Raw genomic sequence first — 22643 nt, 5'->3', positions numbered from 1 at the left:
TAAGTACTATTTAAAGCTTAATTGTTATTGCATGGGTATTACCATAAAAGTGATAATATTCTTTCTAATCTAATGGGCTTTTAGAAGTCTTCAGTAGAAGCAGAAATTCACTAATAGTTAAAACACATGTGATTAAAAATGGTAAATATTGGCACAAATTTTCTGTGATCATTTTACATTATTTTCACCTCTCAACTCCTAGAAGCCCATTGCTGGACTAAGATTTGTTCAAGGTACCTAAGTCCAGTTCAGTTCAGTTCAGTTCAGTTCAGTCGTGTCCAAAATTTACAACCCCATGGACTGCAGCACGCTAGGCTTCCCCGTCCATCACCAACTCCTGGAGTTTGCTCAAACTCGTGTCCATTGAGTCGGTGATGCCATCTAACCATCTCATCCTCTGTCATCCCCTTCTCCTCCCACCTTCAATCTTTCCCAGCATCAGGGTCTTTTCCAAGGAGTCAGTTCTTCACATCAGCAGGCTAAAATATTGCAGTTTCAGCTTCAGCATCAGTCCTTCCAATGAATATTCAGAACTATTTTCCTTTAGGATGGATTGATTGGATCTCCTAGCAGTCCAAAGGACTGTCAAGAGTCTTCTCCAACACCACAGTTCAAAAGCATCAATTCTTCAGTGCTCAGCTTTTTTGTAGTCCAACTCTCACATCCATACATGACTACTGGAAAAACCATAGCTTTGACTAGATAGACCTCTGTTGGCAAAGTAATGTCTCTGCTTTTTAATATGCTGTCTAGGTTGGTCATAGCTTATCTTCCAAGGCACAAGCATCTTTTAATTTCATGGCTGCAATCACCATCTGTAGTGATTTGGGAGCCCAAGAAAATAAAGTCAGCCACTGTTTCTACTGTTCCCCCATCTGTTTTCCATGAAGTGTTGGGACCGGATGCCATGATCTTAGTTTTCTGAATGTTGAGCTTTAAGCCAACTTTTTCACTCTCCTCTTTCACTATCATGAAGAGGCTCTTTAGTTCTTCACTTTCTGCCGTAAGGGTGGTGTCATCTGCATATCTGAGGTTATTGATGTTTCTCCCAGGAATCTTGATTCCAGCTTGTGCTTCCTCCAGCCCAGCATTTCTCATGATGTACTCTGCATATAAGTTAAATAAGCAGGATGACAATATACAGCCTTGACGTACTCCTTTCCCGATTTAGAACCAGTCTGTTGTTCCACCCTAGTTCTAGCTGTTGCTTCTTGACCTGCTTACAGATTTCTCAGGAGGCAGGTCAGGTGGTTTGGTATTCCCATCTCTTTCAGAATTTTCCACAGTTTGTCATGATCCACACAGTCAAAGGCTTTGGTGTTGTCAATAAAGCAGAAATAGATGTTTTTCTGGAACTCTCTTGCTTTTCGATGATCCAGCGGATATTGACGATTTGATCTCTTGTTCCTCTGCCTTCTCTAAAACCAACTTGAACATCTAGAAGTTCACAGTTCACGTACTGTTGAAGTGTGGCTTGGAGAATTTTGAGCATTAATTTGCTAGCATGTGAGACGAGTGCAATTGTGCAGTAGTTTGAGCATTCTCTGGCATTGCCTTTCTTTGGGATTGGAATGAAAACTGACCTTTTCCAGTCCTGTGGCCACTGCTGAGTTGTCCAAATTTGCCGGCATATTGAGTGTAGCACTTTCACAGCATCATCTTTTAGGATTTGAAATAGCTCAGCTGGAATTCCATCACCTCCACTAGCTTTGTTCGTAGTGATGCTTTCTAAGGCCCGCTTGACTTCACATTCTAGGATGTCTGGCTCTAGGTGAGTGATCACACCATCGTGGTTATCTGGGTCATAAAGATCTTTTTTGTATAATTCGTCTGTGTGTTCTTGCCACCTCTTCTTAATATCTTCTGCTTCTGTTAGGTCCATACCATTTCTGTCCTTTATTGTGCTCATCTTTGCATGAAATCGTCCCTTGGTATCTCTGATTTTCTTGAAAAGATCTCTAGTCTTCCCCATTCTATTGTTTTCCTCTATTTCTTTGAACTGACCGCTGTGGAGGGCTTTTTCATCTTTCCTTGCTGTTCTTTGGAACTCTTCATTCAGATGGGTATATCTTTCCTTTTCTCCTTTGATTTTCACTTCTCTTTTCACAGCTATTTGTAAAACCTCCTGAGACAATCATTTTTCCTTTTTGCATTTCTTTTTCTTTAGGATAGTCTTGATCCCTGCCTCCTACACAATGTCACAAACCTCTGTCCATAGTTCTTCAGGCACTCTATCAGATCTAATCCCTTAAATCTATTTGTCCCTTCTACTGTGTAATCATAAGAGATTTTATTTAGGTTATACCTGAATGTTCCAGTGGTTTTCCCTACTTTCTTCAACTTCAGTCTCAGTTTTTCAATAAGGTGTTCATAATCTGAGCCACAGTCAGCTCCTAGTCTTGTTTTTACTGAATATATAGAGCTTCTCTATCTTTGGTTGCAAGAATATAATCAATCTGATTTCTCTATTGACCATCTGGTGATGTTCATGTGTAGAGTCTTCTCTTATGTTGTTGGAATAGGGTGTTTGCTATGACCTGTGTGTTCTCCTGGCAAAAGTCTGTTAGCCTTTGCCCTGCTTCATTCTGTACTCCAAGGCCAAACTTTTCTGTTACTCCAGGTATCTTTTGACTTCCTACTTTGGCATTACAGTCGCCTATGAAGAAAAGGATATCTCTTTTGACTGTTAGTTCTAGAAGGTCTTGTAGGTCTTCATAGAACCATTCAAATTCAGCCTCTTTAGCATTAGTTGTTGGGGCATAGTCTTGGATCACTGTGATATTGAGTGGTTTGCCTTGAAAATGAACAGAGATCATTCTGTCATTTTTGAGATTGCACCCAAGTACTGTGTTTTTGACTCTTTCATTGACTATGAAGGCTACTCTATTTCTCCTAAGGGATTCTTGCCCATAGTAATATATATAATCATCTGAATTAAATTCACTCACTCCAGTCCATTTTAGTTCACTGATTCCTAAAATGTCGACGTTCACTCTTGCCATCTCCTTTTTGATCACTTCCAATTTGCCTTGATTCATGGACCTAACATCCCAGGTTCCTATGAAATATTGTTCTTTACAGCATCAGATTTTACTTCCATCACCAGTCACATCCACAACTGGGTGTTGTTTTCACTTTGGCTCCATCTCCATTCTTTCTGGTGTTTTTTCTCCATTCTTCTCCAGTAGTGTATTAGGCACCTACCAGCCTGGAGAGCTCACCTTTCAGTGTCCTATCTTTTTGCCTTTTCATACTGTTCATGGAGTTCTCAAGGCAAGAATACTGAAGTGGTTTGCCATTGCCTTTTCCAGGGGACCACGTTTTGTCAGAACTCTCCACCATAACCTGTCTGTCTTGGGTGGCCCTACCCAGCAGGTCTCGTAGTTTCAGTGAGTTAGACAAGGCTGTGGTCCAGGTGATCAATGTGGTTAGTTGTCTGTGATTGTGATTTTCATTCTGTCAGCCCTCTGTTAAGAGGCTTATGGAAGCTTCCTGATGGGAGAGACTGAGGGGGAAGTTGGGTGTTGTTCTGATGGGTGGGGCCATGCTCAGTAAATCTTTAATCCAATTTTCTGTTGATGGGTGGGGCTGTGTTCTCCACTGTTGTTTGACCTGAGACCAAACTATGGTGGAGGTAATGAAGATAATGGCGACCTCCTTCAAAAGGTCTTGTGCACGCACTGTTGTATTCAGTGCCCCTGACCCTGAAGCAGGCCACTGTTGACCCACGCCTCCACTGGAGAGTCCTGGACACTCACAGGCAAGTCTGGGTCAGTCTCTTGTGGGGTCACTGCTCCTTTCTCCTGGGTCCTGGTGCACAAGGTTTTGTTTGTGCCCTCCAAGAGTCTGTTTCCCCAGTCCTGTGTAAGTTCTGGAATCAAACCTCACTGGCCTCCAAAGTCAAATTTCCTGGGGTTTCTCAGTCCCTTTGCCAGATCCCCAGGCTGGGAAATCTGTTGTGGGTTCTAGAACTTTCTTAACAGTGTGAGAATTTATTTGGTATAATTGTTCTGCAGGTTGTGGGTCATCTGCTCGGTGGCTCTATACTGGGGTTAATGGCAACCTCCTCCAAGAGAGTTTATGCCACATGCTGAGTGAGCCAGGTCTGCTGCACCCAGAACCCCTGCCCCTACGGAAGGCCTCTGCTGCCCTGTGCCTCTGCAGGAGATACTCAAGCACTCAAAGTCACGTCTGGCACAGCCTCTGTGGGGTCTCTGGGTCCCGGTGTGCCCAAGGTTTTGTTTGAGCCCTCTGAGCATCTCTGGCATCTCAAGGCACCTAGTACCTGTAATAGTTCAGAAATAACCAATTTTCTCATTATTTTACTGTTTGTCTCTCTCCACTTCAGCTCAGTGGAATGTTTGACAGTTGAAATTTCTTATTCTGAAATAATAAATTCTAGTCCCCCATGTTGTCTCCAGACTGGGCCTGAGATACAAGGCAGCAGGGGTCACCTATTCACATAGACCAGTGGGTGGGGGAAGACGGGGCTTATAGGAGGGATCCACTGGGCGTCTCTTTCTGTCGCACATCACATACAGCCCACCAGGGACCACTGCAGGCTCTGCCTTCAGGATGCATCCAAACTCCCTCCACTTCTCAGCACCCTCTGCTAAGCCACCATCACCCCCGCCAGGATCCCTGCAGAAGCCCCTGCCTCCATCCTGCCCACCTAGAGTCTGTTCTCAACACCACAGACAGAGGGATCCCCTTTGTAAGCCCAGCTTTAGCAAGATTTTGGTTGGTCAAAAGGTTTTGTTGGGTTTTTCATACTATCTTATGGAAAAACCCAAAGGAATTGTTTGCCCAACCCAATATAAGATCAGACCTGCTGTTTATGAGCTTTGACAGATGTATACATTCATGCAAGCACTGACAAAGTGATCCTCTAAAAATATGAACCAGATTATGACTTTGAGATGGCTCCCAAATCAGTTGGAGCAAAAGCCAGCAGCCTGCTGAGGCTGACAAAGGCTTGTGATCTGGGCCCCACTGCCTGTCCCATCACAGTCTCCAGGACACACTTCAGTTCACACGATGGCCTCATCTCTCTGACATGCTGAGCAAGCACGTGCCTCAGGGTCTTGTCACCGTTCTCCCTTTCTGGAACATTCCTTCAACCCAGCACCACGTGTAGGTCTGTGCCCCAGGTCACCTTCTCAGGGAGGTCTTCCATAGCCACTGTGCTGGCAGTTGCAACCGCCTCCATGCACACACGAACACACAAGCGTGCACACGCACATGTTTTGCCTATATCTGCTCAGCTTCATCTTTCCCGTCACACTTGTGTTAGTTTCCTGTGGCTAATGTAACAGAGTAACACAAACTTGGTGGCTTAGAACAGCAGAAGTTATGCTTCTAGAGTTCTGGAGATCGGAAGTCCGAAATCAAGGTGTTGGCAGGGTTGGTTCCTTCTAGATGTTCTGAAGGAGAAACCAAGCTTGGCCTCCCTTCTCCTTCTGGCCATCCTTGTCATTCCTTCACTTGTAGCCACATCCCTACAGTCTCTGTCTCCATCTTCACATCACCTTCCTCTCTCTGTCTCTGCATGTCCTTTTCTGTCTTTATAAGAACACTATCATTGGATTTAGGGCCCATCATATATCAGTGAGATCTCTTTTTGACCCTTTATTACATCTGCAAAGACCCTATTTCAAATAAGGTTACATTCTGAGGTTCCAAGTGGACATGAATTTTGGAGGAATATTGATCAACCCAGTGCACACTTGTCACTATCTGGCAAATAATATATTTTTGCTTTCAGTATTTAGTACCCAGTTATCATTAGAAGGTTCTCCGAGGACAGGAAGTTTTGCCATGTCCACTGTGCATCCCCCATGGCCTCTCCAGTTGGCTGGAAGAGTGAATTCCAAAGTCAGGCAGGCAGCCAGGCAGCTTGCAGGAATATGGCAAGAGGTGATGGCTACTGGCCTTACTGAAATAAGCTGACCTCATGTAGTGCAGCATGCCAGACTTTTCTGTCCTCCTCTATCTTCCAGAGTTTGCTCAAATTCATGTCCATTGAGTCTGTGATACTATCTATCTCATCTTTTGCTGCCCCATTCTCCTTTTGCCTTCAGTCTTTCCCAGCACCAGGGTCTTTTCCAGTGAGTCAGCTCTTTGCATCAGGTGGCCAGAGTATTAGAGCATCAGCTTCAGCATCAGTCCTTCCAACGAATATTCGGTGTTGATTTCCTTTACCATGGACTGGTCTGATCTCCTTGCTGCCCAAAGGACTCTCAAGAGTCTTCTCCAGCAACACATTTCAAAAGTGCTCAGCCTTCTTTATGGTCCAATTCTCAATTCCATACATGACTATGGGAAAAATCATAGCTTTGATTATACAGACCTTTGTTGACAAAGTGATGTCTCTGCTTTGTAGCGATTAACCATATAGAGCAGCTTTTTGTTCGGTGACACACTCTTCAGGGATGAAAATTAAAATATTCATAGTTCTGTGTGTTTATCGTTGGAGTGAAAAAGTTGGCTTAGAGCTCAACATTCAGAAGACGAAGATCATGGCATCTGGTCCCATCATGTCATGGGAAATAGATGGGGAAACAGTAGAAACAGTGTCAGACTTTATTTGGGGGGGCTCCAAAATCACTGCAGCCATGAAATTAAAAGACGCTTACTCCTTGGAAGGAAAGTTATGACAAACCTAGATAGCATATTGAAAAGCAGAAACATTACTTTGCCTACAAAGGTCTGTCTAGTCAAGGCTATGGTTTTTCCAGTGGTCATGTATGGATGTGAGAGTTGGACTGTGAAGAAAGCTGAGCGCCGAAGAATTGATGCTTTTGAACTGTGGTGTTGGAGAAGACTCTTGAGAGTCCCTTGGACTGCAAGGAGATCCAACCAGTCCATTCTGAAGGAGATCAGCCCTGGGATTTCTTTGGAGGGAATGATGCTGAAGCTGAAACTCCAGTACTTTGGCCACCTTATGCGAAGAGTTGACTCATTGGAAAAGACTCTGATGCTGGGTGGGATGGGGGCAGGAGGAGAGGGGGACGACAGAGGATGAGATGGCTGGATGGCATCACCAACTCGATGGATGTGAGTCTGAGTGAACTCTGGGAGTTGGTGATGGACAGGGAGGCCTGGCGTGCTGCGATTCACGGGGTCACAAAGAGTCAGATACGACTGAGCGACTGAACTGAACTGAACTGACTGAAGTTCTTATCTATCAACAAGCATGAAGATACCTCCATTTTGTAAAACAAAACAAAGAAATCTTTCCATCTAACTTATTCTTGTGACCACTGGCTCTGCGGCCTCCTCACTCTTATCTTGTCAACAAGACAAAGTCAAAATGTCTCACCTTGTGGTCTCTGGATGGTAAAGGAAAGACAATATGGTCTTTAAAACTTTTAGTTAGAGTTCAGATGATTATAAATGGTTGAGATTTTCACAGATTTAAATAATATCCATAGCCTGGCTTCCCATGGAGTTTATTGATCTTGCAATCAAATTGAACTCTGTCCCTCTGACATAAAGCTTTGCTGAAAATCTCAGTGTGAATTCCTGAAGACTCTTGATTGTCCTGGGGTTCTTTTCAACACGGAAGAAAACTTGATAAAAATGTTGTGACAGGACATCAGCTCTTCGGTTGCGGTGCCAGCCTAACATGGTAACAAATTTCAGGCTGTTTGCTGTTTAGCTGTGTGCTAAGTGCCTTGTAATTTTAACGACTCAGAGAGTCCTTATAAGAGTGAGGACCAAGTCACAATATTGTTGGTCTGTGTGACAAGTTTTAATGGAGAAAAGGTTACATTTACATATTCTCCAGTTCCATAAACATTTCTAAAGTGAAGCTCAGTAACAAATGAGAGATATGAGCTGGGCTTCTGTAGAAAATTGTAGATGGTTCTTATTTCCTATTCTTCTTTTCTTCGTCTGCTGCTGCTGCTAAGTCACTTCAGCCGTGTCCGACTCTGCGCAACCCCATAGACGGCAGCACACCAGGCTCGCCCATCCCTGGGATTCTCTAGGCAAGAACATTGGAGTGGGTTGCCATTTCCTTCTCCAATGCATGAAAGTGAAAAGTGAAAGTGAAGTCTAGTTATATGTAATACCTGACATTTCTGGAGGGGCCACACTGTGCCAGACATTGCTCTAAGGGGTTCATATATATTAATTCTAATCATCCCACAATACTCTAAGGTTGGAATTATTATCTCACTGTAACAGATGAACTCCATAGATATTTATGCCAGCCAGTGGTGGATCAGCAGCAAGCAAGACACATAGAAGAGAATTCATAGTGGAGCAGGATTTGAACCAACTCTGCGTACAAAGAACTCTTCTTGAGCTAAGACTTTGCCTCTAAAGGGGTTAGGTGGAAAAATTTTTTCAAAATGGCACGTTTTAATATACAGTTTTTACTGCAGGCTAAAGCAGTGAGTCTTCTTACACTTAGATTCCTTCCAATAGGTATAATGTACAACAGTAAAAGTTTATTTTTTTAAAAATTAAGTGGTATTACATAAAGTTTAAGTATGTGTGTGTGTGTGTGTGCGCGTGCCTCTTTTAAGTCTTAGAATAACAATTAGTAGTATATACCGACTGAAGCGACTTAGCAGCAGCAGCAGCAGCAGCAGCAGTATATACCTAGCTTTTGGGGTTTCCCAGGTGGTGTTAGTGGTAAAAGAACCCTCCTGCCAATCCAGGAGACTTAAGAGATGTGGGTTCCATCCCAGGGTCAGGAAGATCCCCTGGAGGAGGGCATAGCAACTCACTCCAGTATTCTTGCCTGGAGAATCCCATGGACAGAGGAGCCTGGTGGGCTACAATCCATAGGGCCATGCAGAGTCAAACATGACTGAAGTGACTTAGCATGCACAAACACATCTAGCTTTTAATAGTTTGCCCAGCACTTTCACTTTCATATTTTATGCTGTCTTTTAAAAAGAAGTTCTGTGAAATAGATGGCGTTATTCTCTATATTTGATCCATGGAAACCAATACCAGCAAGCACTGAGGGACTCTTCTATATATATTTGTAATCTAGAAGGGAGAAAGCCAGATGTTCAAGTTCTGAACTCCTTCCTAATTATTTGGATGCCAAATCCTGTGCCTCTTCTACAGCAGTAATCAAGAAATAAGAGATTTATAACATGCTCAACAAAGAATGATCAAATATTTCTACTTTTCAAATGAGTTCATCTGTATCATTTTTCTAGAGTTCAAATATATGTGTTAATATATGATATTCATTTTTCTCTTTCTGACTTACTTCATTCTACATGACAGTCTTTAAGGCCCATCCATGTCTCTGCAAATATCACAATTTCATTCTTTTTTATAACTGAATAGATAACTAATGACAACCTACTGTATAGCCCAGGGAACTCTGTTCAGCGCTTTGTGGTAACCTAAATGGGAAGGAAATCCAAAAAAGAGGAGATAATGTATATACATATGGCTGACTCACTTTGCTGTATAGCAGACACTAACATGACATCATAAAGCAGCTATACTACAATAATTTTTTTAAAAAATTATCAAATAACAGAACATGTTTAGACCAGGGTGTCTCAGTCTTGGCTCTAGTGATATTTTGGGGCAGATAATTCTTTGTCATAGGGAATTGTCTGTGCAATGTAAGATGTTGAGCAGGATTCCTGGGGTCTGCTTCCTGGATATCAATAGCGTCCTCCAGTTGTGACAACCAAAACTGTCTTCTGACCTTGTCAGATGTCCCCTGGGGACACAGTATTAAGTGTATTTATTTTTTAGACTTTTAGACTTTATTTCAAGACAGCAATTACAGTAGGCATCATTGTTATATGATTATATCTATTAGAAAGCAGATGGCCAGAGTTTTATTTCTGCTCCACCTCTTAAGTTTATGAACATCTCTAAGTCTATTAATTTCCTCCTCCATGAAATGAAAAGAAACTACCTAAGGCTAGTTAAGGATTAAAGCATGACACCACATGAACAGGGAGCCTCAGCACTGACTTTTAGTCCACACTCACAGTATTACTTAAGATGTCCGTTCTGTAAGTCTGAACATTATCTAAATTTCCTTAGACTTCTTTGTCACAATTCTGACCACAAACCAGGCCCAGACGTTTTGTACTGAAGTGCAAAGCTCTTTGCGATCTCACACCAACCTTGCTTTCCAGCTTCATTTCCACCACCTCCTTCTTGGGTAAACCCCTTCCTGCACCCTCCTGTCTCATAGCCATCCTGGCTGAATGCACACCTTCCCTGAATCTGTCAGCCTTCCATGACCCAGTGTCTCTCCTCGTGCTGTTCTTTTGCTGATTTTGTCACCAGAATTCTTTTGTCTTATGAACGTTGCTTGTCCTTCAGGATTAAAATCTCATGTGAAGAACATCAAGCAAGGAGCAAGTATAGCACAGGGATCTATATTCAGTATTTTGTAATAACCTATAAGTGAAAAGAATCTGAAAAAGAATATATATATTATATATCAATCACTTTGCTGTACACCTGAAAATAACAAAACACTGTAAATAAACTATACTTCAGTTGAAAAAAAAAAAAAAGACCTTGTATAAAGAATCCACGCCTTGTACTGAATTCTGGCCCAAATAAGACAGACATTTTATTTTGTCCAGCTCTTTTCTAGAGTCCATCTCCATGGGAAACACAAAATCTGAGCAGAATCTCTTTTAAGTGAAACAAAACCATTCCAGAAAAAAAGGCTTGTATAACTCTTGAAATTTTCCTTCTTCTGTTGATTCTGGGCTCTGTGTGTATGTATGTAGTCTGGTATGCATCTTTGTGTGTATGCACTGACACAAGCAAGCCAAGTGCCCTAAGGCTGTTCCTCCTGTACTCTTGTTCAAGGACTTTCTTATCTATGCCATATAAGCGTAATAGAGCAATTCTCATCTGGTTAGTAAATTAGACTGAAATGCATCCTTCACTAATCACTTTCCAGTAGCATGGGCTTACCTGAATTCATATTAGTCATCCAGTGTATTCACATGACATTTCTAATTTTAATTTATAGGTGTTCTGTAGATTTTGATTTAACTTGAACAAAGGATATAATTTTAAAAGGCTGCTATTATAAGAAAAAAGACTGTGCTATCTGGATGTTGCACACTGAGGTGGTTTAGAATCATGCAATGAAAGAAAATTCAATTAAAAAGAAAAACAAGCTTCCTATGTTTTCATCCATAATTGTTTTTTACTGTGATCACCTAGCTGAAGAAGATCCAATAGTTGGTCCATTATCAGCAACCATTTGAGTATGTTTTGTAGCAAAGGTGCTCCTCACACCATCCAGTCCTTTAAGAACTGAGCCAACTCAAAAGGAATCCTATTCCGTATTGTCTTCGATAGCAGTAAGACAGCACCAACATGCTTCAAGATTTACTTGACAACCTCTACCAGGCGTGATAAAGAAAAGATAAAGAGAACAGGTTAGAATCTATGAGGAAACTTTTAACCTTTGTCTGCTCCATTTCTGTCCCATTTTTTATGACTCCTCTTCTGAGATGACAGCACTGACCTGGCATCAATAGGATGTATGCTTTTGAGTTGTTTTCTGGGAGTCAAGTGGGTGCTGCCAAGCTGTCTCAAGTCTCTTCCAGCCTATCCTTCAGATAAATAGTAGCCGTTTGTGGTTCAAGGGGTCAGGTTTTCATCTGTGGCCTCATGGGTTGCTTTTTTATTTCTCTGTTAAAAATTGATTCACTGCTTCAGAAATGAAATCCTTACATCCAACCATGTCAGTGTCATGTTCTAACTCAAGGGTCCCCAACCTCCAGAATCTAATGCCTGATGATCTGAGGTGGAACTGATGTAATAATACAAATTAATGCACAAATAAATGTAATGTGCTTGAATCATCCCGAATCCACCCACCACCGCCCCGCCGCTTCCTGATCCATGGAAAAACTGTCTTTCATGAAAGCAATCCCTGGTGCCAGAAAGGTTGGGGATCGCTGCTCTAACTGGTTAAGTTGGTGAATTTCATGAAAGAGTATTCATATGCATAATGGTACAGTCACCCTTGTGTTTTATAATGGATTTAAGAATCCTGGAGCATGTTTCTCAAAATTAAATAAACAACTAGCTTCTTGGAGTAGCTCAGATATAAACAAGAGGATATCAAAAAAGAATACACCATGCATAAAATTTGTTTGAATAAACCTAACATTTTAAATAAATAATTTCCTTTTATGAAGGCTTCTTGTTAGTATACTTTTATCCTCAGAAAATTGTTTAGGGAATCTGTATGTTTTTAAAAAAAAAAAGGGATTATGATAATAGCAGTATTAACCATAAATATAACAAATATGGCATAACTGGTATCATGACATTGTAGGTTGGACTCATTCAGTTATATTTTCTCTTATCTGGTAATTTAACTAAATGCTATACCTGCACAAGACTGTTGAAATAATATTTTGGAAAATAAATGTGATCTTGTAAATTATCTACTGGAGTCCAAATGAAAAATGTCTATATTAATAAGATCGTGCCATTTTAAGTCCTTTTTTTTTTTTTCCAGTCTTCATAAACATGGTAACTTCAGTGATACATTTAAGATTATATAAGTATATGTGCTTGCATGCTTAGTTGTGTCTGACTCTTTAACAACCCCATGGACTGCAGCCTGCCAACCTCCTCTGTCCATGGAATTTTCCAGGCGAGAATATTTGAGTAGTTTACTGTTTCCTACTCCAGGGGATCGTCCTGACCCAGGGCTTGAACCTCTGTCTCCTTCATCTCCTGCACTGATGGGCAGATTCTTTACCATTGTACCACCCGGGAAGCCCCAGATGTGTATGTACATATATATGTAGATACATTTGCTTACAAACCATTTCTCAAGGAAATCTTTTCAAATCCTTTTTTAAGTCAGTGCATGTGGAAGAAATATAAGAGGATGAGATGGTCAGGTAGCATCACTGACTCTATGGACATGAATGTGAGCAAACCCTGGGAGACAGCGGAGGACAGAAGAGCCTGGCGTGCTGCAGTCCTGGGGGGAGGGGGATTGCACATAGTTGGACACAACTTAGCAACTAAGCAACAACATGAGTAAGAAAACCAGGACAATCAGTTGTGAAATATTCCCATGTGAACTCTCACAGGTGTTACATAAATGAGTTGACCACAGGCTACCAGTTGCAGGATTTCTCTCATGTTCTCCTGCTTTCCTTTTGTTCAGAGAGTTTGGATGGAGAGACCCGGAGCTACCTGAAGTGATACAGATGTTGCAACATCAGTTTCCTTCCGTCCAGTCTAATGCTGCAGCCTATTTACAGCACCTCTGTTTTGGAGACAACAAAATTAAAGCCGAGGTAAGCACTACTTGAAATCAGGAATGACTGGTGTCAGATTCATCATCACTTAGGTGTTCAGAGTCCTGCTGAATGGGGAAGAAAATTCGAAGCTTAAAATTATGACCCAGAGGGATGGTATGGGGAGGGAGGAGGGAGGAGGGTTCAGGATGGGGAACACATGTATACCTGTGGCGGATTCATTTTGATATTTGGCAAAACTAATACAATTATGTAAAGTTTAAAAATAAAATAAAATTTAAAAAAAAAAGGAAAAAAAAATTATGCTATCAAAACAGATCCACACTTATGACTGAAGCATAGAACTTTTCATCTAAGTGTTTGGCATGCCTATATATACATTCTTCTTTTTTAATATTTTAATACTGAAGGGATAGAGGACCAAGGATATACACTAATATCCACAGAGATGAGAGTATCAAATGCTAAACTTTTGATGTAATTTGCATTTTTCTCTTCCCAATCCATCTCTGGAGTCATCTCTGCTCCTAAATTCTAAAAAAAATACAAAGCATCTTCAGGTTCTCCTCAAATTACATCAAGATTGCTACATCAATTTATGGTATCATCTGTCTTCCTGGAAAACTCATTGATAAGAGGGAAATTTTAGGCAATAAACCAGCTTTGTATTATAACCAAACTTTCTGAACCATTTACAAATGTACCATTGGATATGATACAGATATATGTGTTCCATTAAAGAAACTGTTCTCTGTGTTCATCATGTAAACAATTGTTAACATACTCAAAAATTTTGGAATGCTTCAAAGGGCACAAATTGTGGTATGTGATATTTCTAGAAAATCACAGCGGTCAGTACAGCTAACTCTGATTTTTTTTTAGACGAGGGACAAGCATTTGCATATGAGCAGCTGACTAATCAAATTTTTAAAAAAGATTTTTATAAACTGTTAAGAGTCATCTCCATAGCATGTAAGGAATTTGGGAGATGAGACTAAATTAGTTTAAGGGTGGAAAGCAGAGATTTGAAGATATAATTGCAATTTATTATAGATGGTGCTTGCTTGCATTGGGATGTGTATAGACCAGCAGCTTTTCATCTTTTTTTTTTTTTTTTTCCTGTTTCTCTTCCCCTGGGACTACAAAGGGCTTGACCCCACGTTTTCTTATGAGAAAAGTCCTATTTCTTTGTGGAATGAATATAAGGCAGTGATTCGCAACCAAGTGTAATTTTGCCTCCCAAAGGACATGTTACAACATCTGGAGCCATCTTTGGTTGTCAGAATTGAAAAAATTTGTGGTGTGCCATTAGCATTTAGTGGGTGGCAGTCATGTGTTACCCAACTCAGGCTGGGCTGCTCACCTCTGAAAAGTCAGTGCTCGAGAGACAAGTGTTGGCAGGAAAGAAAAGGTTGCTTTATTCAGGAGACTGACAACCTGGGAGAAGGTGGACTCATGTCCAAAACTCAACTCCTAACTGCTGATCAGGAAGCAAGAGCTTTAAAGGGGGGATTTCCAGGGTTACAGGCTGGGGAGGGGGGTTACATGCAGAAACAGCATAGTCTGCTCTGACAGTCATCGTGAAATTGGTCATGCAGTGATCTGATCAGCACCATCTATCTTGATTATTTTAAGTACAGTTCATCTTCAGTTCCAGGGTCGGTTTGTTCCTGTTTTCTTGAGGTCAGTTCTTGGAATTGTGTAAGATGGAGTAACTTGTCACGGCTACAGTCTGGTCATCATGTAATCAACTCCTTCCACCTGGCAGGGGTTTTAGTATCTGCAAAACACCTTAGAGGATGTGACTCAGAATATTATGTATAGCTCTTAAGGAGGAACTAAAGGTCCTTGACTATGTTAAATGGCTAAACTATTATTATTTTGTCTCACTTGACGGTTTTCCTTTCTGCATTTTCTCACTTCTCTGATTAAATTTATTCTTTGGCTAAAGTTTTTCTACAAAGAAGCAGGTGGAAAAAAATGGAGGATCTGTCCCCAGCAGGCACCATATGGTCCTGTTCAATTACAAAGAATGCTTGCAAAACATTCTGTAATGGAAGGGCAGCCTGGACAAGGAATTATTCTGTACCAAGTATCGGTAGTGCCAAAGCTGAGATAAAAGAAATTATTGTTCATCTAAGATAGATTTTTTTACTAGTTTTATTTTTTTATTTTTTTTAATATGAATGTCAAAAAATACTATTAAAATGATCTGAGGATAAATTAAATTATGTGGCTCTTGTCCCAAGTGGCAGTTCTCTTAGTCATTCTTGGCCTTTAGTAGAAAACAAAATAACCATTTAAAATGAAGGAGAGATTTCCAATTGAGGGATCACATGCCATCATTTTGCAAAGATTATAACTTTGAGGGTTTCTCTAGAGGCCATGAGAGAATCTCATCTCATCTGTGGATTCACAGATATTGTGGCAACCACAGCAGCAGGACGGACTCGTCCTCAAATTTGGTTCTGATGTCAAGACTGAGGACAGCACACACACCCCATGAGGGTATGAAAAGGCCAGTTCCTCACATAATGAGGCTTATGTAGCTGAGCGTAGCGGCTTCCACATGGGACCGAACTTGAGTGGAGAGCTCAGGACAGGATGGCTAGGGGATTAGGCGGTAGATACGGCCTGCCCTGGGATGGGGTTCTTACCTGGGGACAGGATTTCTATGGTTTGAACTTCCTACTGGTACCAAAGGAGGAGGCATCAGAGCTTTGTCATCAGCTTGCTCGGATGCGACCAGAAGGACAGAGCTGTCAGAGGCCAAACATCAAACAAGGCCATCGTGTGGTCCATGCAGATGCGTTACCTGGGCAAGTTCAAAGTTATTGCTTCTGTCTATGTGAGCCATGACCAGCCTTGAAACTTCATAGCGGTGGTGCCCAACATGGACTTGCGTGTGGTCACATTAGAATCATCCCTGGGTTCTGTGGGAGACAAAACGGTGGTGTAAGGAGGGGGTGACCAGCACATTCACCAGTGTCAGAAAGATATATCGTCCAACATCACTTCCCTGCTCACCAGTGTGTCTCCTTGAACAGAAGTGTCCACTCAAGCCTCCTTTCTTATCTTTAAAACAGAGATGTTGATCCCTCCCCTGTAGAGTCCTTATAGGGACTAAATGACTTAATGGATGCAAATTGCTAAGTGATGATGTATTCATTCATTCATATACATCTTTGTCCAGGAGCACAGTTAGACACTTAAGATACTGTTTTATCTTACATATGTATATACAGCTGAGCTTCTCGGTGCAGTGGTGAAGAATCTGCCTGCCATGCAGGAGACACAAGAGAGGGGGGTTTAATCCCTGGGTTGGGAAAATCCCCTGGAGGAGGGCGTGCAAAACACTCTAGTATTCTTGCCTGGAAGAGTCTGTGGACAGAGGAGCCTGGAGGGCTACAGTCCACAGAGTCACAAGGAGTAGGACACGACTAAGCGTGCATGCACATGTATGTGTAGGTTGTGTGTACCTGTGAGCAGGTTTTAATTTTGTTGCAGGTGCCCTGGAGGTTGCCTGTATCACTTCTTACTGCCCAGAGATTCTCCTGACACCTGGCTCTTAGAGCTGTGGTTCAGGTGGAATTTGTTCCTCTGCTCCACCTCCTAAAGACTGCAGACATGGCCAGGACTTCGTGATAATGGTGCCTGGGGTACCTGGGAGACTGTGATGACAAGGAAGGAGAGGGTGAGGTAGCATACAGCCTGATAAAATGAGATCAGAGTCAGTAAAAATGAGCTAGAGGAGCTGGGCAGATGCAGGAGGCCTAAGTGAAATGCAGAGTGAGCCACATGGAGTTTCCCTTCATCTCTCCTTCAGTCACCCAGGGAGTGCAAGGGCGTGCTCATGTGCACACACACACACACACACACACACACACACACACTCAGGTGTGTACACATCTCAGTGTGTACACACTCAGGACTTTGCACACATCTATTTTGTTGTCTCGTCCTAATTCAAGCCTAAACCATTAGTAGTGGTTGTCCCTTCATGACAGATGGCTGCCTGTCATGTTTTCATATACAGGCATTGATTTTTGTAATTACCTGTTGTCCAAATACTAATCTTGCAGGCACCAGCCTTTCCAAATTTACTCAGTCCTCTAGTCTTTCTATTGCATTTTATTGAATTGATTTAGCCCTTCAGTCTACATTTCATTATTGGTATTGACTTTGCCTGCACAATGGATAGGCCATTGAGCAAAAGGCAAAATTAAATCTCCTGTATGTGGAGGGTCATAAATCATGCCTTTCTCATTCCTTATTACAGTGCTTTGTACAGTTTTCATTTAATGAAGCCAAGAAATTCAGCTTTGTTCATGATGATGCCAGATCTCATAGGTATAAAGTTGAGAATTCACTCCCATAAATCAGCAGATAGAAGCACTGTCCCAAACTTTTCCTACTGGTCCAGTGAACTTGGGTTTAAGGCAGACTGCCTGTTCCCTGACAGCAAGGAGGTGGAACTTAGGGGAGAGGAATGGGCGTGGTCAGTTCAGGAAGCACCAGTGACTGTGGGAGAGTCTGCAGTCCACTGGGTGCCCTGACCTGGGCCAGGACATTCAGTTAGGAAATGCTTTGAAGACCAGCAAATGTCCTAAAATTGGAATAGGAGGATATCATGCAAACAAGAGTTCAAAGTTAGACTGAGAAAAGATCAGAAGAAAAGCAGTTGAAAAAATGAAAGAGGGAGGCCTTACCTGGTGGTCCCGAGACTAAGACTCCATGCTCCCAGTGCAGGGGACCTAGGTTTCATCCCTGGTCAGGAAACTAGATCCCATGTGCTGCAACTGAGACTCAGTGCAGCCAAATAAATATTTTTAAAAAAGAATGAAATAGGGTGGGGCAAAGAGAAAGTGGAAGGAGAGGGCCCAGTTGTTGTAGCAAACGCAGCATATTGGGGCAGCTCATTTCCATGGATGCTGAGTGACTGATCTGTAGGCGGGTTCTCCCGCTTTAAAGGGCAAGAGGCGTGATGGGGATGGATGGTTGTCAGTTATGTCTGAACTGTGTCTGCCATCCACACTGTCTCCTCAGTAGTTGGGAACGTCATAGTAAGTTGAGCTTTAGATAATGCAGGTAGTTTTTAGACATGAAAATCTGCTCATGTGTGTATATAGTGTGTATATATGATAAGCATCTTTTGGGAGGTGCTTAAATGTTGATAATTATTTTATATTTTTTCAAAAATCTTTTTTTTCATTCTTTTGGGAACCTTCATCAGTTAAGAATATTAAGAATATCCCATTGATTTAGGGATAACACCAAGTACCTCTCATGAGTTGTAATGTTTTGGATTTATTTATATTCCTCCCTCCTGTGTTTCCCCCCATTTCTTTTCATTTACAAATAGAGTAGGCAGGAGTTCAACTAACCAGGCACACACAGACAGGGGCATATGTGTGCATGGGGCTGCTACATGCTGGAATTCAAGCAGTCTGTTGTCTATAGATAAAAAGGCATTTGCACATTTTTTGAGTGACAAGAGGTGATTATTTTAAAATGTCTGAATATTTTGTTTCACTATAAATTAATAAATTAGATTTAATAAAATTTAATACAATTAAATCTAAACATTTAAATAATTTTAAAATGTATTTCTTAAACATAAGACCATTCACTTAAATAGTGTGCCTTTTTAAAAACTCAGACTTCGTTATGTGATGTTCCATATGAGACGGACTTATACCCATGTCTCTGTAATGAATGAATGGCTGGTGACTACCACTGATTTAGTTCAGATTTTGTCCCAAAGGCCTCTTTGTATATGAAAAATTGTCTTTAGCCAACAAATGTGTAACCAAGGTGTTGGAAGATCTTCGAGAGTCAAGATATGCAAATTGAAGATGAGAACAATTTCTCTAGGAAACCAGCATTGATTTTATTCAATATTTTATTAACTCCCAGCAAAACTCTTTCCAGTTACCATCCTCCTCACTCTTGATAAAACACTTTGTGTTTTTAAAGAAATGGAATTTTCAGTTCTAGCAGAAAGAAGAGTTTATTGACAGCTTGTTTTGGAGTTAGTAGTAGAACCAAATATTAATAACATGCAGATCATACTTGTAATGAATCCACATAGATGGGCAACATGTAAACAGGGCAACATAATAATACCATGTGCTAATAAGCTCCATGGAAAAGCTTGTGAGAGTGTTTACAAAATGCTTCAAATCCAGCCTGTGGAGTCAGAAAAATTCCTACTTCCTACAGTGATGAGTACACTGAATTTAATTTAGAAATTGCCAGAAAATATAGCATAAGTCTTTCTAACTTAGACTTGATAGAGTAGGAATTAGACTTAAGGACATTAGTCCTTTGGAGTTTGTGTGTATGTGTGTGTGTGTGTGATCATGTCCATAAAGTTTCAATATATTTGTATCATTTATACTCATTTTATGCAACATCATTGTTTTCTTTAGTAATATTAACTAGAACATAGAAATTGAGTTCTAGAACATAGAAATTGAGTTTTAAAATATGCAACTGTCCCCCTCTCCCATACATTTTATTTTACTCTGACTGACTGACAACCTTTCATGTGTTAAAAAAAAATTCAGACTTGTTCCTGTCTACTACACTTAAAGTGCTTCATAATTTCTATTTTATTCTTGCTTCTTTCCACCTCACAGAGTTCAAGAGAAGGTGCCATCCATCTCTTCAGGTGATTACTTTTGAATCATTTCTTCTCTTTCCATTATCATAAATGGTTCCACAGTTTTTGGGAAAGAGCCTCTGTTAGTTTCGAGGTGTCAGTAGACAGCATCCCACTGAGGTGACAGCACGGGCCCTGGAGCCAGGCTGCCTGCCTTTAAATCCTGGCTACTCTCCTGCATTCTAGGTCTGTGATTTTGGGCAAGTTTCTTTACCTCTCTGAGCCTTAGTCTCCCAGACTGTAAGGTGAATTTGCATTGCTGTGGAGAGAATGCACACACACTGCCAGCCAGAGTCAGTGGGTTGAGACCTGTAGGTTTTTGCTGGTGTACATGTAAAACACACATTAAGGAAGTCTCCTCCTGACAGTCTGATAATGTTATAGACAGAATGTCTGTGTGTATCTGCTTTTAGTGTTTGCGATTCACATGCTGAAATCCGTTATGGTCTCTGCTACTGCTAAGTCACTTCAGTCGTGTCCGACTCTGTGGGACCCCATAGACAGCAGCCCACCAGGCTCCCCTGTCCCTGGGATTCTCCAGGCAAGAACACTGGAGTGGGTTGCCATTTCCTTCTCCAATGCATGAAAGCAAAAAGTGAAAATGAAGTCACTCAGTCGTGTCCGACTCTTAGCGACCCCATGGACTGCAGCCTACCAGGCTCCCCATCCATGGAATTTTCCAGGCAAGAGTACTGGAGTGGGATGCCATTGCCTTCTCCAGTTATGGTCTCTAGCACACGTCAAAAGCCTGTGTTGTGTGTGACCCTGTGCGGAGCCATTGTTGAAGCCAAAAAAAAAAAAAAAAACTGGCTTTGGGAAGTTAGAATGAAAGAGCCCTTTGCACGTGCCAGCTAAAAGAACACACAAACAGGTCCAAATGCTGAATACATTGATATTATGTGAAAGTGGAATCCAAGAGTATGTCCATTCAACAGGTATTCACCCATCAGGTCTGAAGTTTCAGGCTCTGTTCTTAGCCCTGGGGATATAGTGGTGAACAAAGTAGATCCAGATGAGTAAGGAGGAAGAGACAAGAAACAAAATATAGATCTATCATTTGTCAGATGGTGGAGCTGCCATGAATAAAACAACAGGAAATGAGGGTAGAGGATGATGGGGTGGGAAGAGATTAGGAATGAACTGCTGTTTCATGTAAGGTGGGCAGGAAAGTCATCTCTGAGGAACAGTGTTTGAGCAGAGCCGGAAGCAGTAAGAGAAAGAGTTGGTCTCTGAGGAGAAACATCCCGCCATACCCTGTGCACAAAGCAGGCCTGGGCAGGCTGGACCGTGTGTGTTCCAGGAGTGTGTTGGTCCCCCGGGGTTGGAACAAAGTACCACACACCGGAGGGCCTAAAACAACAGAGCTTGATTCTCTACACTTCTGGAGCTGGAAGTCCAAGATCAAGGTATGAGCAGGGCCAGGCTCCCTCGGCGGTTCTGGCAGAATGAACGCCTGCTTGCCTCCGCCTGGCTTTTGGCGCTGGCCCTTATTCCTGCTGTTTTGCTGCATTATTGCGATTTATGCCTCCAACACCATGCAGCCTTTTCCTGTCTCTGTGTTTCTGTCTGTATCTCCTCTCCTCTTGTAGGGACACCAATCATATTGGATTAGGGCACATCCTAGTTGTTTGTTGCTCAGTTGCTAAGTCTTATCCAGCATTTTGTGACTCCATGTATTGCAGCACCCCAGGCTTCCCTGTCCTTCACTATCTCCAGGAGTTTGCTCAGACTCTTGTCCATTGAGTAGGTGATGCTATCCAACCATCTCACCTTGATGTTAAGTTGATTACATCCATGAAGACCCTGTTTTTAAAATGAGTTAACTTTCAAAGGTACCTGGGCTTAGGGTTCCAGTGTATCTTTGGGAGGGCAAAACTCAACCCATGACCCTGCCTTAACAAGGAGTGTGGCTGGAACCTTGGAAAAGAGTGGAGGAGGGAAGGTGATGAGAGCAGTAGGTGAGTGTCTGGGGTTGGGTCATGTAGACTTGGCGTGTCAAAGGCCTTGCTTTCAGAGAAGAGAAATCTGGGGCCTGCTTTTGGGCAGGGTATTTTGGGAAGTAGTACATTTCAATAAAGGAGACTAGGGAGATTTGGAACCTATGAAATGGTCAAAGGAGAGGGGAGCTGGTAAAAAAAAAAAAAAAAATGAGAAACATGAAAAGAGATGGTCAGGGGATCAGTGAAGTGGGCAGGATTGTCCCAGAAACCATACAAAAGGTAACCTTCTGAGAAGAAGCCAGGGAAAAGAAGGCAGGTAACCTTCTAGGTAGCCCCTTGTGGTGATCTCAAAGTGATTGAGAAAGTAGGAAAAAAAACAATGTGGCCGTTGGATCTGAGGGAAGTGTGGGTGGGTTCTGAGAGGCCATGGGAGTGTTTAGAAGACTCTAATGTAAAGGAGGAAGACTTAGACATGAGAGGCTCTTGGACCACAGGAGGGGTGGCCAGGCACTGGCTCATGCCCTTCCAGGACAACACTGAGGAAAGGTGACCAGGAGCCAAGAGGCAGGTGAGGGAGCTTGAGGAGGTGGAATCAGCTGGAGACAAGTGACCATGAGGTCTGCATAAAGAAAATGGAGAAAGGCAGTGACTTTAACAAGCTAAGCTCTAAGAATTTGTTTTATTTGGAGCACACATGCTCAGTTGCGAAGTCGTGTCTGGCTCTTTGCGACCCTGTGGACTGTAGCTCTGTCAGGCTCCTCTGTCCATGGAATTTTTCAAGCAAGA

At 41.9% G+C, this 22643-nt stretch overlaps 1 protein-coding gene across 3 annotated transcripts in view; it reads left to right on the top strand.

Annotated features, from left to right (window-relative positions):
- The window catches only part of CTNND2 (catenin delta 2), a 1106103-nt gene that overhangs the window by 802564 nt on the left and 280896 nt on the right, over positions 1 to 22643 (top strand). For all 3 annotated transcript variants that reach the window (XM_086362482.1, XM_086362480.1, XM_086362481.1), the window contains exon 10: positions 13160 to 13292. In XM_086362482.1, the coding sequence (XP_086218608.1) occupies positions 13160 to 13292 (133 nt within the window). The remainder of the gene's footprint in view (positions 1 to 13159; positions 13293 to 22643) is intronic.

The sequence above is a fragment of the Bos grunniens genome, chromosome 20 (assembly GCF_055505025.1).
Source record: "Bos grunniens cultivar Pamir isolate PY7600 chromosome 20, Bosgru_T2T1.0, whole genome shotgun sequence".
In the NCBI taxonomy this organism is placed as follows: domain Eukaryota; kingdom Metazoa; phylum Chordata; class Mammalia; order Artiodactyla; family Bovidae; genus Bos; species Bos grunniens.
This window is presented reverse-complemented; position numbering and strand designations above follow the sequence as displayed.